The sequence below is a fragment of the Vigna angularis genome, chromosome 2, assembly GCF_016808095.1.
Source record: "Vigna angularis cultivar LongXiaoDou No.4 chromosome 2, ASM1680809v1, whole genome shotgun sequence".
NCBI lineage: Eukaryota > Viridiplantae > Streptophyta > Magnoliopsida > Fabales > Fabaceae > Vigna > Vigna angularis.
Genome location: NC_068971.1, coordinates 41,200,946 through 41,215,448, shown reverse-complemented (window position 1 = coordinate 41,215,448; position 14,503 = coordinate 41,200,946). Strand labels below are relative to the sequence as shown.

The 14,503-nt window shown below is 33.4% G+C and overlaps 2 protein-coding genes across 2 annotated transcripts; both read left to right on the top strand.

Moving 5' to 3' along the window:
- The first annotated feature begins 3,631 nt into the window (after positions 1-3,631).
- Positions 3,632-10,790, top strand: LOC108347907 (sulfate transporter 3.1). The gene is made up of 12 exons (XM_052873436.1): positions 3,632-4,083; positions 4,554-4,761; positions 5,685-5,856; positions 6,304-6,369; positions 7,195-7,308; positions 7,993-8,109; positions 8,807-8,933; positions 9,100-9,386; positions 9,597-9,787; positions 9,972-10,057; positions 10,145-10,221; positions 10,360-10,790. The coding sequence occupies exons 1-12, from the start codon at positions 3,774-3,776 to the stop codon at positions 10,543-10,545; spliced, it is 1,941 nt and encodes a 646-aa protein (XP_052729396.1). The 5' UTR covers positions 3,632-3,773; the 3' UTR covers positions 10,546-10,790.
- Positions 10,791-12,442: 1,652 nt separating this feature from the next.
- Positions 12,443-14,457, top strand: LOC108347938 (protein ANTAGONIST OF LIKE HETEROCHROMATIN PROTEIN 1). Its single transcript, XM_017587401.2, has 2 exons — positions 12,443-12,980; positions 13,311-14,457. Exons 1-2 carry the CDS (start codon positions 12,833-12,835, stop codon positions 14,345-14,347), a joined length of 1,185 nt encoding a protein of 394 aa, XP_017442890.1. The 5' UTR covers positions 12,443-12,832; the 3' UTR covers positions 14,348-14,457.
- Positions 14,458-14,503: the final 46 nt, after the last annotated feature.

The following is a 14,503-nucleotide window of genomic DNA, read 5'->3' as shown; positions in this document are numbered from 1 at the left end:
GTGAGGGGACTAACCTTGTGAATGGTATGGAGGGCAGAATGTCCTGGTCTATGTGCCGGTTTAGGACATAGTGAGGGGACTAACATTATGAATGGTATGGAGGGCAGAATGTCCTGGTCTATGTGCCGGTTTTGGACATAGTGAGGGGACTAAGAATGACATCACAAGTGAAAAACCTTCCGTTGTATCGCTCATCAACATATCGTTGGGATAAGTGCCTATGGAATATCGTTGGGATAAGTGCCTATTGAATATCGTTGGGATAAGTGCCTATTGGGTATTGTGGAATGAGTGTCTATTGGGTATAGTGGTGTTTATTGGGTATTTTGGTGTTTATTGGGTATTGTGGGGCGAGTGTTCAATGAGTGTTTATTGGGTATTATGGAATGAGTGTCTATTGGGTATTTTGGTGTTTATTGGGTATTTTGGTGTTTATTGGGTATTGTGGGACGAGTGTTCAATGAGTGTTTATTGGGTATTATGGAATGAGTGTCCATTGGGTATTTTGGTGTTTATTGGGTATTTTGGTGTTTATTGGGTATTGTGGGACGAGTGTTCAATAGGAATTGTGGTACGATGGTATGAGGGTGTCTGACATAATTATTATATGATGTTTGTATCGAAGTAATTATGCATGTCTTATAAATGATTTGTTGCATGTTAGCTCACCCTACTTGTTTGTGTTTTGTGTTTGGGTATGTGCGATGATCGTATAATTCGTTATACGGGAGCAGATGAAGGAATGTCGCCTCACATAGTGCCAAGGAAAGGGAGGAGTAGAAGAACTATAATTAGAATCTTTTTACATGTATAGACTTATATTAACTAGGAAATTTTAAAGGGTGAGATTACGGAATGTTACCGTAAATGTAATGTTAATTATTAAGTGTGAAAATTTGGGATGTTACATTAATGTAAAAAGTTGGGTTGTTACATTAATGTGAGAATTTGGGATGTTACAGAAGTCAAGTCATGAGTCCAATATCTACAGTGAACTTGAAAGCTCGTCTCTTTTTTCAATATTAAAGATAAATAAAATTAGATCTGCACCTAGTTTCCAGTGTATAACTTGTAATGTTTGATTTTTCTAATCTAAGTAGAACCAACATTTAATATATTGATCAATAACTACCCTTGGTCTAAAATAAGTAATATTTTTAAAAGAAAAGAAAGTTAAACTATTATTATGATGGTAATTTAACTCTATTGTGCATGCATGTAGCCTAACAATTTGCATATAGTGCTAAACTAATTATATTTAATTTGAAGGGTATATCCAATCATATTACATATTACAATATATAAAAATTCTAATAACATGAAATTAATTAATTGTTATTTCGTAGATGCTGGTTACACTGTGACGGTGTGAATCACGGGATCTGTTTCGTAAACTCCGCAATGAATGAGTATTGCGGCACGTATTCACATTACCCAAGTCTAATTAAAAAAATAAAATATTATCATTATTTCATCAATTATTTAAACATTAGTTTTTCAGTTTCCTTTTCCTTCGCATTACAAAACTTAAATTACAATTCCTTTCAAATAACAACTTCTATAATTTTCATTTTTTTTTTCTTCAACTTGTCATGTTGGTCACGTGATCTTGTTTTATTAGCTTTCTGATCAAAACTGGTAGTGGAACTGCCATACAATCCAACTAAATTTAATTGTAAAGAGTACTTTCAATCTAAATACAACACAACAGTAACCGAAATAAATGTGTGTTTAACACGGGCAATGGATTAACAAAGTGGTCATAGACAATTGTTTTGTTTAATTATACAGAAAAGGCTAAATTAATTTTCTTTAGTTTTACATTCTATATAATTATTATAAAATACTGTTTTAAGATACAGATAAAAGAGAAAGATAAACAAATAGAAAATATTCTTATAGGATGGTATCTTGGAAAAGAGGTCTTTTTTTCATGATTTTTTCTACATTTTTTGGTATTGTCTTCCTTCATGCTTAGGAAAGATAAACACATGAACACTTAGATAAGAGAATTTAGATTCAAGTTTAAATTAAATGTCAAAAGTGAAAATCAAATTATTATATTAATACATTATTTATAGGATTATCTTGTGGATCATGTATAATGGGTCATAGTTTAAGGATCTATTGACCCAGAGGTCTAGTAACCAACTTACTTATGAAATAAACTTCAATTTTGGTAAGTTCTGTAATATTGGAGCCTCTTCAACATGCATTACGAAATATCGGTAGCAGTGCCTCGTATCCAGCATCCAGACCGGTCCTTCTTGAAGTATTTTAGGATTCTCATGTTGATTGTAAACTTTCTAATACTAGGTTTTCGACAATCGACCTCCAATATATCTCCAATATATCTAAGTTGTAAACTTTCATTAGTAGAACTATAGATCTTCAACGGTGTATACTACAGAAAATATAATCAATGAATTATAACAAAATACATTTTTATGTAACTATATATATTATATTTCGTGAAAATAAGTCATTCACGAACACGTGGCATATTTTATGAACTATATAAATATAATAGTTAATTTACAAAAAAAACTACATAAATACCATAATAATTCCTGTGCAGAAATTTATTTTTTGAGATGTGGCATCCTTTTAAATTTCTAAGTGTCTAGGTATTATTATGTTTTTTTTTTCACTTAAATACTTTGTTTAGGGAACGCTTAAATTTATTTGCATATGTGTTGTATAAAATACTTTCTTCCGAGTGATAATATATGTGGATGTGACGAAGTTTCACGCTTTAATCTCTGCCAAGAAAAACTCGAGTATCTATATATTTAACTCAAAATAACATTATCTTTTAAAGCTCAACACATGTTTATATTTTTATCACCAGTAAAAAGCGACAAAATGTAGGTAGCCGAAGCTATAAGAAGTGAAAAAGAAAAAAAAAATAGAGATAATGATATTGGTAACACGATCCTGGTGACAAGGGAAAAGGTAGATTCAATGATCATAGTGTCGAGAGTATCAGAAGATGAGATAGGGAGTGAAGTCATAAGTCATTACCCATAACCATAACCTTACAAAGAAGAAGATGCGTGTGAGCTTCCTTCCTCTTTCTTCTAACCTTTGTTAGACAATAATCACATATATATATATATATATATATATATATATATATATATATATATATATATATATATATATATATATATATATATATATATATATATATATATATATCCTAATGCACCTGGTGGCCAACTTCAGCTAACACAACATTAATTAATGTTTTTCTCACACCTTAATTGGTTAATTAGCATGTCGACCTTCTGAACTGTTCAGGCTCTTTAGTGGGTCTCTTTCAAACCTTAAAAAAAACAGAAAATCTTACAGTGAATTGGCGCTGAGAGAGTTAACTAGATAGATATTTTTTATTTCTTTTATGCAGCAGAAGAGTTAACTATATTGTACTGGATGTTCCCATATAGTAGCATAAGATTACAATCTGTGGTAGAGGATAGTTGTGACTAGAAAAAAGAAGAGAAAAAAAAAAGAAAAAGTAAACAATAGAAGTGACAGAACAATGATACCACGTTCCATCCCTCGAGCACACACATGACCAACATAACTGGCCTTATAACTCCCTTTATATAAACCCATATCATTCACAAACTTCTACCACCAAACCAAACCTCACCCCCTTTCTTCTTCTTCTTCTTCCTTCATATCCTTCTTTCTTAACTTTCTAGTCTCAACATAGCTATTTCAAGTTAAGTTAGTACCATCACATACATATTTGGTTGGTTTTAGAGATGGGTAACGCAGACTATGCAAACCCAGTGGCTATTCCACCCCCTCAGTCATTCTTCAAGTCTCTCAAGTACTCCTTGAAAGAGACCTTTTTCCCAGATGACCCCTTTAGGAAGTTCAAGAACCAAACACCCTCTGTCAAGTTCGTCCTTGGACTTCAGTACTTCTTCCCCATCTTTGAATGGGCACCCAAATACACCCTCCAGTTCTTGAAATCAGACCTCATATCTGGCATCACCATTGCCAGTTTGGCCATTCCTCAAGGCATCAGCTACGCCAAGCTCGCCAACCTCCCTCCAATTCTTGGACTTTGTCAGTAATTTTCTTTTACTATATCTTCCTCTTCATAAAAACCTTTCCAATACATTCATACTCAAGACAACATGTCTGTGTAACCAGACAGAACAATAACATATTAAGAGATATAAACTTTTTATTCTTACAAAATATTAATTAATGATATACCATGCTTTCTGTAAGATTAATCTCAATCAAAATAACTTCACTCAAGTTTTTCCTATTAATCACGTTTCTTGCTCACAGATGATGTATATAAACTGTTTGAGTATACATATCAGTGTTTCATAAAACTTTCCCTGAACTTCTATCTGCAATATATACCGAGTTCTTCCAAATGTTTTGACCTACTTAAAAACACGAAATAAAAAGTGTTGAGTGTCGCAGCCGAGCCATATACATTTGTTTGGTTCGGAAACTTTATTTCATGGTATCTTGTTTTGTTGTAATGGGGAACACATATATGAATGAATGAATGAATGCAGATTCGAGCTTCATACCCCCACTGATTTATGCTATGATGGGAAGCTCAAGGGATTTGGCAGTGGGAACTGTGGCGGTTGGATCACTTCTGATGGCTTCTATGTTGGGTCGAGTGGTGAACTACATCGAGAATCCAAACCTTTATCTCCATCTAGCTTTCACTGCTACATTCTTTGCTGGAATTTTGCAGGCATCACTGGGCCTCTTCAGGTAATATTGTTATCCTACAGTTCTGCTTTTCCTATGTTTGAAAACATGCTGAAAAGAGATAAATCATGTTTTGGAAACCAGAACACATTTTATGGTCTAATTAACATAGTCCAGTAGCAGCGGTTTTAGTTTATTTCAATAAATTTTACGGTCTAATTATTCATGACACCAGTGAGTCTTCAAATAACAAGAATTTAACTATTAAATAAACACTTAAAGCTAGATGTAAGTTAAAATGCGAACAAAATGAAAGTGAGCCCCAGCATGTTCTTGTCACTTTTCAGTGAGTAGTAGTATATCTTTTATCTTTAAAAATCATAATTTAGAAGCAGAAAACTTGCAGTATTTAAAAGGAAAAATAGAGTGAAATATTGTGGGGACTGTGGTGTAGTTCGCTATGGGCTGGAGTTTTTTGTCTTTTGGCCATGATTTGTCTCGTGAAGCCATATGTGTTTTGCAATTATGAGATTCAACACCCACCCCCATTCCCTAAAGCATATATACATATTATTATTATAATAAAATGTTAAATTCTGGAATCAGCTTGTGCAGTGCGATGGGCCTATTGGCTACTGTATTCCCTTTCATGAATACTGATTTATATTGGATGGAGCATTTCTGCTTCCATATAACAGCAACTTTTTTTTTAATTCATTTTTGTACTTAATACAATACCACCCATGTTGATAAATTCTTATCATATAAAATAACAACCAAATACCATTGTATTACTATTCAAAACTACAATTTTCGTTTCTTAAAATAATAAGAATAAGAAGAAATCTGAGTTGATACACATGATTTGTGCTGTAATTTAAAGTGAGGACAAATGATTGATTAGGAGAATTGGATTTTTTCCCTTAAAATATTATTTTGTGGATTTTGTTGTTGCTGTGAGTAAGTGGAATGGTTGAGGAGTGCAGGTTAGGGTTTATCGTGGATTTTCTGTCACATGCAACCATAGTAGGGTTCATGGGGGGAGCAGCCACAGTGGTTTGTCTGCAACAGCTAAAATCCATTCTTGGCCTTGAACATTTTACTCACGAGGCTGATATAGTGTCAGTGATGCGCTCTGTTTTCAGCCAAACTCACCAGGTAATTGCAAATTCAACACTTTTCTATTTCTCCTCAACTCTCATCTTTCTTCTGTATTTTTTTATCCCACACCGTACACGACAACACATTATTCACACCCAAACGCGCACTATCATCCACAACACCAAGTATACACCTCCATAACTATTTATTCTCAAAACAAGTACTACATACCATGTTACCATTCCTTCATTTTTGTATTATTTAATTAAATCCAAACGTTCACTTTAATCAACTAAAATTTTACTTTAAAACACGTGCTTTTCAACTGTTAAAAAATGTTATTTATCTAATAAATAGTCCACATATATATTTTTTGTTAGGCACAGCTTCATTACTAGTTGTGGAAGATTTTCTCAATTAAAAAAAAAAATCCTTTCTTTCTCAGTTGAAGTTATTGTTTGATTGATGTTAGCATATTTTTGTTTATGTTATTTGTTTATGCAGTGGAGGTGGGAAAGCGCTGTGTTGGGTTGTTGCTTTATTTTCTTTCTCCTTGTCACAAGATACTTCGTAAGTGATACCTAACCCTTACCTTAATTATTCTCCACATATGTTACAACCCACGTTTCACCTATTTTCTTGCATTATTTGGTAGGTAAAAGTTTATATGTTATATTTAATCCTTCATTTTCTTTCGTTTTTTTATTCCTCAAGTAACCAAACAAAGAAAAAAGAAAAATACCCAAGTCTTATTATACTAAGACCCATGACTTTAACTGAGAAGTGTCAATGGAAAACATCCTAATCTCTATATTAGTGGTGCTTTTTTCTTTCTAGGGTTGAGATTCTAAAATGATCAACTTATTCTTTCGATAAACCCTATTTTCAAGCCTAACCTACCTTCCCCCTTTGATCCCTTATTGAAATCAGATAACATGTTTTTCAGAGGTAATTGACTTATATATAATTTTTTTATGTTTTATATATACCATAGACAATAGTAAATAATATTCGTTTTTCTATTATGCTATTAGTTTTATAATACTATTGCAGTCAAACAAATCAAACTTGTTTCCATTCGATTCCCACTTCCGAGTTAATATTCGATGAACCTGACGGAAAAGGACATCAATCCCCTTCACAATTCTTTTCTAATATAATACTATTTAAAAATAATGTACAGTCAAAATATCAAGGCCTGTTTGTTTGATTTACCCTTTTAATTAAAGTTACATTACTGCATGTTTAGAAGTTTAAAAGTACTTTTACCTCTAAAATAAAAAAAGCTATTCTTTCTTTAGTTTGTACTTCAGAATTTGGAAACATGTATTGAAATTCTGAAAAATACGTTATCAACTTTTATCCATTCATAACCTTTGGATCATGTGACGACAGAGCAAACGACAACCAAAGTTCTTCTGGGTGTCAGCAATGGCACCATTGGCATCGGTCATACTCGGAAGTCTGCTGGTTTATCTCACACACGCTGAGAAACATGGAGTTCAAGTGGTGAGTGTTACAACAAATTTGTTATCAATGTATTCATTATCAACAATACAATTTATAAACTCACGAAATCGGATGTATTCAAAATAGACAAAAACGACTATTAATAATTCATACCTACTCATAAGATTTCGAGTAATGGTAAAATAACATATATTATAAAAATAAAATGATCATAAAAAAAATGAATTTTTATATTTTTTTAAGAAAAAAGAAAATAAAATATAAGAAAAATCAAAATATCATTTTTATAAAATTTCAAGCTATAATACTTATTTCATACCCACCCAAGTCTAAGTTCCATAAAACATTAAGACCCCCATTTTGTGACGCACTACTATTCACCTACGCACTCAATCAAACACGCCACTAGTAGGTGCCTGATAGGGAATAGGACAGACACTAGGCTCACTTGTATTAAGGCCTTTTGGGTTCTTATCAATGGCCCAATCCCAAATTATTGTCCTACCCTACCACACAACTACCACTTGTGGGACCCATTTACACACCTTCACTATTGGGCCCCATTCACTTTAAACAATGGCCCGTTTAGTGAATACTGATTTATAGTCATCACTCATCATTCAAATTAAAATTAAAATTGGGAGCTAGTTAAGGCTTTATTTTGTGATGTGAAGTGATAGAAATGGAATTTATTACTTAGTATTTATTTAAATGTTGTTTCAGATAGGAAAATTGAAGAAGGGGCTGAATCCACCTTCCGTGACGAATTTGGTATTGGTGTCACCTTACATGGGAACTGCCATAAAAACTGGACTTGTCACCGGCATTATAGCACTTGCGGTTAAGTATCTCTCTCTCTCTCTCTCTCTCTCTCTCTCTCTCTCTCTCTCTCTCTCTCTCTCTCTCTCACTTCACTTAATGCCTGATTTGACCAATCTCAACTCTAATAAATCACACCCTAACAATAAATATTTCGACAAAATGTCAGACAAAATATGTTTCAACTTCTGCCAAGAAATATCACAATAACTTTTACCATGTATAAATTCATAGATAGTTTAGTTAAATAGTTGTTCGATTATGAAATGAAATGAAAAAACAAAAAAAGCAAGCAATCAATCACATTGTCCTTCTTTCCTAATTTGATTAAATAGTGTTCGGTCTTTGAAAAACACTGTTCTTGACCAAGCACAATAATATGCAGTCACATCAGATCACTTTCTTCTTTTTTTGCTGGCTATCTCTGGTCTCTGCTTTCTTCGATTGTCCTGATTTCAAAGATCATGTTTCAAATATCTTTTATACTAAAATAATAGGCTTCAACTAGGTGCATCAAGCAGGTGTTTTGATTTATTTTTTAATGGTTACTGTATAGTGTATATAGCCTTTCGAAAATAGATTAAAACTGGACAAAACATAACATTTGAAATCTGTTTTGTATTAGGTTTATTTTGAAAGAAAACGAACAACATAATTGAACAAACAGTTTTAGTGCAGTTTATTAAAAGTCTTGAGGATATAATTGATGATTGTGCAGGAAGGAATAGCAGTAGGCAGAAGCTTTGCAATGTTTAAAAATTATCATATTGATGGGAACAAAGAGATGATAGCTATTGGAACCATGAATATTTTTGGTTCGTTCACCTCTTGTTATCTCACCACAGGTAATCGTTTCTCTATTAGAAGCTAGTCTAATAAAATGCCTTTCAATAAATATTTGTAATTTATTTCTCAATTCAAACTCTTCATCCGGAAGAAAAATCACAGACTATAATCAAACAATTTTCTGAATATTGCTAACAAAATGGTATAAAACGAATGTTGTTTCAGGACCTTTTTCACGTTCGGCTGTGAACTATAATGCGGGGTGCAAAACTGCTGCATCAAACATTGTGATGGCAATAGCAGTGATGTTAACATTGTTATTCTTGACACCCTTGTTCCATTTCACTCCCCTGGTGGTGTTATCAGCCATAATTGTGTCAGCAATGCTCGGGCTCATTGATTATGAAGCAGCCATTCATTTGTGGAAAATCGACAAATTTGATTTCTTTGTGTGCTTCAGTGCTTACGTTGGTGTAGTCTTTGGCAGTGTTGAAATTGGCCTCGTCATAGCAGTATGTATCATCCACCTCCTAACTATTTGTCATGGACATTGTTTGGAATGAAAATTGTTAAATTTAACTTATTTATTATTTAAATCATAAAAGTTTGTTTTCTTCTTTTATAAATGGTTAAGAGGGTTTTTTCAAACAAGATCTTAACCATTATTGTGTTATGAAATAAGGGTCAAGGAAGTTAATGAGTTGTTCTCTGTGAATTTTCAGGTTGCTGTATCTCTACTTCGAGTACTTCTCTTCATTGCAAGGCCAAGAACATTTCTCTTAGGCAACATTCCAAACTCTACAGTATACAGAAACGTGGAACAATATCCAAATGCAAATCATGTTCCTGGAATCCTAATTCTTGAAATTGATGCACCCATTTACTTTGCCAATGCAAGCTATTTAAGAGAAAGGTAATTAACTAGTGATTTTGTTCCTATTTATTGGGAACTCAAGAGAAAGTTGAGTGTATATGTGAAACCTACTGTCTTAAGATATTGGATTGAAATAGAGATCAATCTCTTATGTGATTGCACTCATCAAATAAAATACATCATTGGATGAAACTGTAAATTCACCTCAAAATTTTATTCTTAGGATCACAAGGTGGATAGATGAAGAGGAGGATAGGATAAAAGCTTCAGACCAAACCAGTTTACAGTATGTTATAATTGATATGACTGGTAAGTTATTGATTAAAGAAATGAAGTAAATTTGACAATGTGATTAAAAGATCATTAATCTAAGTTGCAACGTGATTTTATTGGCAGCTGTTGGAAACATTGATACTAGCGGAATAAGCATGCTTGAAGAGTGCAAGAAAACTGTTGACAGAAGGGGGTTACAAGTAATTAATTCTTTCTCCTCTTTTCACAAAAAAGTTCAATTTTTAACTGGTTTAAAAAATAATGATTTTGGGTAGCTAGTTTTATGTGTAAAGACACTTAATTTATGTATTTCTAATCAATCGTTTGTATGTGTTTAGCTTGTTTTGGTAAATCCTGGAAGCGAGGTGATGAAGAAGCTGAACAAATCCAAGTTCCTTGATGAACTAGGGTATAAATGGGTGTATCTGACAGTTGAAGAGGCTGTTGGTGCATGCAATTTCATGCTCAACTCATACAAACCGAACCCCATGAAGGATGATTCAGAAGGTTGGAACAATGCCTGATAAAAGCATTGTTTAGATATTAAGAGTATGGCATGAGAATCATGCTGCACAAGATTTAGAGTCATAGTTGCATGGTTTTTAAATTTCTCAAGATAATTAGTTGGAAGAAAGTTTTCAACATGAGCTGTGCTTAATTAATAATCTATCAAATAGAAAGTGGCTGCAATGGAATTGAGTTCCATGGAAATGTTTTAGAGTTCATCAGTGACCACTACAAATTATAAATAAATATTTAATTTCCTTCATATCTCTATCCTTTTCACTTTGTGTTCTAGTTTTTCATTACGTTACAAATGCTGACCAAGGAGATTGTAGTTTTTGTACCTTGGTTTTGTTGCCAGTGAGGTTGTGGTGTAAATCTGAAGAACTTTTCTGAATTAAAAATGATTTTGAAAACTTTATGCTGTTTCTTCGTTATGCTAGAAGGCATTATTGGGAAGGGTGGGCCAAAGGCTGTTTAGTCAAAGTTAAATTAGGAAAAAGGTGATAGAGAAGAGAAAAAGAGATAAAGAAAAGAAAAGCATAAACAGTTAGATGTTGTTATGTCTAAGAAAAATCTTAATAATTTTAACCAAGTAAAAAAACAAATTATAATGTTTTAGAATTTTTTTAATACCATTCAAAATCCAAACCAAGAAACTCTATTTTTGTCTTGTTAAGACAAATTGTATATATCAAAAGAGAGATATGAAATACCGTTGTTCGTCACTTTTTCTCTTTATATTATTTTGCCATATAAAAATATATACACGTCTCCATAACATTGAATTCCCTTGTGATTGTCATAGTATTGTTAATTTGTGTTGACTCTCATAATAGGATTTTAAATGAACAAAATAAATGGTCTTATAATAAAGATTTAACAAAGTTCAATAGTGTGTCTATCTCCTCCTCAGCATAACAATCACCTATTGATTAGAAATAATGTTACATTCAATGTTTATAATGTTTATGTAGTATAGGATACAATATCCCTCTTGTGTTTGTACCACATAAGGCTTTATCCTTTAAACTCCTAATCCATTTTGTCGTAACTTAACAAAGAAGTGGGCTTAAAGGCCCTAAGGCCGATTATGTCATGGCTATCGCTTCCTGCACCCGTCATATTTCTTCCTACACCTTATAATTTTCGGAATTTATTTTCCAAAACAATATAATCAACTCTGAAATTTCTTTTCCAGAAAGCAATCACCCGGGAAAAATTTTCCGAAAACTTTTTCATGGGGTGGAGAAAGAAATTTAATAGAGTATAGAAAGCAACAACCTTATGTCATTCCACTCTCCTTGCTCCAACATCTTCTTCTTTAAAAAAATGACTCATGCACAATATATTTATCCATGTTTTATTACTACTTTTAAAAATACACACGCTATCACATCTTGGTGTTTACTTTTTAAAAAAAATTAAAAGATAATTTGAATCCTTATTATCAGATATTGTAATTGAAATGTTATAAAACAATACATTTTTAAAATATATCTTATTTTTTCTTTTTTATTGTTCGATTTAAAAGATATTAAAGAATAAAAATTGAATGAGGTTATGGCAAGCAATTATATGATTTGTTGCTAGAGAAAGTAATTACATTAAAAAATCATTTTGGAAAAAGATGATATACAGTAAATTAAAATAATCTCCTTTAAATATTATTATAGATTACATATGCTATATGAGCCATATATATATAACTCTTGAAAACATGACCATCTAATACATTTTGGCATCATTTTTTTTTATGGTTGGTACCCTCCTCCACTTGTCAATAAAGATCTTGCTATTGATACCTTTTGTGTATCTTCTCTGTGTTTTGAGAAAATAATTCTATATATTATGATATTTCAGAATATCCCCTTTATTGGATTCCTTTCAAAACTAAGTAAAATAGCTTTTTTAAAAAAAAATAAAAATTCCTTGGTGTTGGTGTCGTATGACAAGCGTTTTATTTTTAATTCATCGGAAAAAGTATGAAATGTGCTTGTTCGTTAATGAAAGGGAATTTACGAAGAAGATTTTCAATTAATTTGTTCAAATTTTGAAAGGGTTTTGTTCTTCTGGGTAGACTATGGAAGCCCAAAGTTGCCATTTTTTGAGAAATATAAAATCTTGAATTCGACAACAAAAGTACCGAAGACAAAGATAGCGTGTCCGACTTCGGAGTAACTTTCAGTTTCACTTCACTCTCTGTACTCTCCACTTCTTCTATCTCACCAAATAATCTCCACACTTCTAAGTAAGGTTCTCCTGTCACTTGAAACAGTGAATTATTCGTCCTGTTGTTAATGTTCAATGGCACCCTTCCAGAAAAAATCGAAGACCAAAAAGAAGACCAAGAAGTTCAAAAAACACAAAGAGGTGAGTCTTGTCCCTGTTGAGCCCAGAACCAGTGAGACCGATTGGTGGGACTCTTTCTGGCACAAGAATTCTACTACCCCAGGTATCTTCTCCTTTCCCATAATTTCATTCCCCTTCAAAGTTTCAAACTTTAATGATTTGTCATTGATGTTGTTCTGGAATGAAACCCTTCAAAGTCATGCATGTTTTTCTCTAGTGTTATCACTTGATCAATTGTCAATAATTCTGTTGTTTATGTCTTGTTGGTAATGAAATAAGGGGGTTTCCACGCGTGGGTTTTCTTCCCATACCCCATTGTTTGAGGTGGTGATCTCATTCAAATTGCTTAGCTGTTTTGGGTGGTGTTATGGATATGCTTGATTTGATTTGAAATTTTTTTATTTGAATGGGTATGCTTGATGCAAACGTGCAGGATACTCTGTACCTGGCGATGAGGCAGAAGGGTTTAAGTATTTCTTCAGGGTGTCAAAGAGTTCTTTTGAATACATATGTTCCCTTGTGAGGGAGGATCTCATATCAAGGCCTCCATCAGGGCTCATCAACATAGAGGGAAGGCTTCTTAGTGTTGAGAAGCAGGTTGCAATTGCCCTTAGACGGTTGGCTTCTGGTGAGTCTCAAGTTTCAGTTGGAGCGGCCTTTGGGGTTGGGCAGTCAACAGTGTCTCAGGTGACTTGGAGGTTCATAGAGGCACTGGAGGAACGTGCTAAACATCATCTCAATTGGCCAGATTTCAATAGAATACAGGAAATCAAGCGTGGTTTTGAAGCATCCTATGGGTTGCCTAATTGCTGTGGAGCCATTGATGCAACACACATCATGATGACCCTTCCGGCTGTCCAAACCTCAGATGACTGGTGTGATCAGGAGAAGAACTACAGCATGTTGTTGCAGGGAATTGTGGATCATGAAATGAGATTTATTGACATTATGACTGGTTTGCCTGGTGGCATGTCATTTTCCAGATTGTTGAAGTGTTCAGCGTTTTTCAAGCTATCAGAGAATGGTGAACGTTTAAACGGAAGTGTGAAAGCTTTGGCTGGAGATGTTATAAGAGAATACGTCGTTGGTGGGTGCAGTTATCCTCTTTTTCAATGGCTCATGACTCCTTATGAAACAAATGGAGCTAATGCCATATCAGTTTCACAGTCTACATTCAATCAGAAACATGGAGCTGGAAAGCTTCTTGCTGTGAAGGCATTCTCGTTGTTAAAGGGAAGTTGGAGAATCCTGAGTAAGGTTATGTGGAGACCTGATAAGAGGAAATTGCCCAGCATTATCTTGACATGTTGTTTGCTCCATAACATAATCATTGACCGTGGAGACTCCTTTCAACCAGACGTTGCCTTGTCTGGTCATCATGATTCTGGATATCAAGAACTGCATTGCAAACAAGTTGACCCTTTGGGGAGGACCATGCGAGATATTTTGGCCAAGCATTTAAAGCAATAATGTACTTAGATGTTCATGATATTTCTGATGTTACCTTTTGTACATCTGATCTAGAATTTGACTTTTGACCGCGGCATTCTGTCTTTGAAATTAAGAAACTGAGTTTTCTCCCCTTTTGGTTGGGAATTGTGATTTATCCCCATGATTTTGGTTAAT

What these genes read in the sequence shown, in the direction of transcription:
- LOC108347938 (XM_017587401.2), top strand. Translation starts at nt 12,833, where the DNA reads ATGGCACCCTTCCAGAAAAAATCGAAGACCAAAAAGAAGACCAAGAAG. An exon ending in CAAGAATTCTACTACCCCAG is followed by an intron (nt 12,981 to 13,310) that starts GTATCTTCTCCT and finishes GCAAACGTGCAG; the next exon opens with GATACTCTGTACCTGGCGAT.
- LOC108347907 (XM_052873436.1), top strand. Translation starts at nt 3,774, where the DNA reads ATGGGTAACGCAGACTATGCAAACCCAGTGGCTATTCCACCCCCTCAG. An exon ending in TTTTCAGCCAAACTCACCAG is followed by an intron (nt 5,857 to 6,303) that starts GTAATTGCAAAT and finishes TTGTTTATGCAG; the next exon opens with TGGAGGTGGGAAAGCGCTGT. An exon ending in CCGGCATTATAGCACTTGCG is followed by an intron (nt 8,110 to 8,806) that starts GTTAAGTATCTC and finishes ATGATTGTGCAG; the next exon opens with GAAGGAATAGCAGTAGGCAG.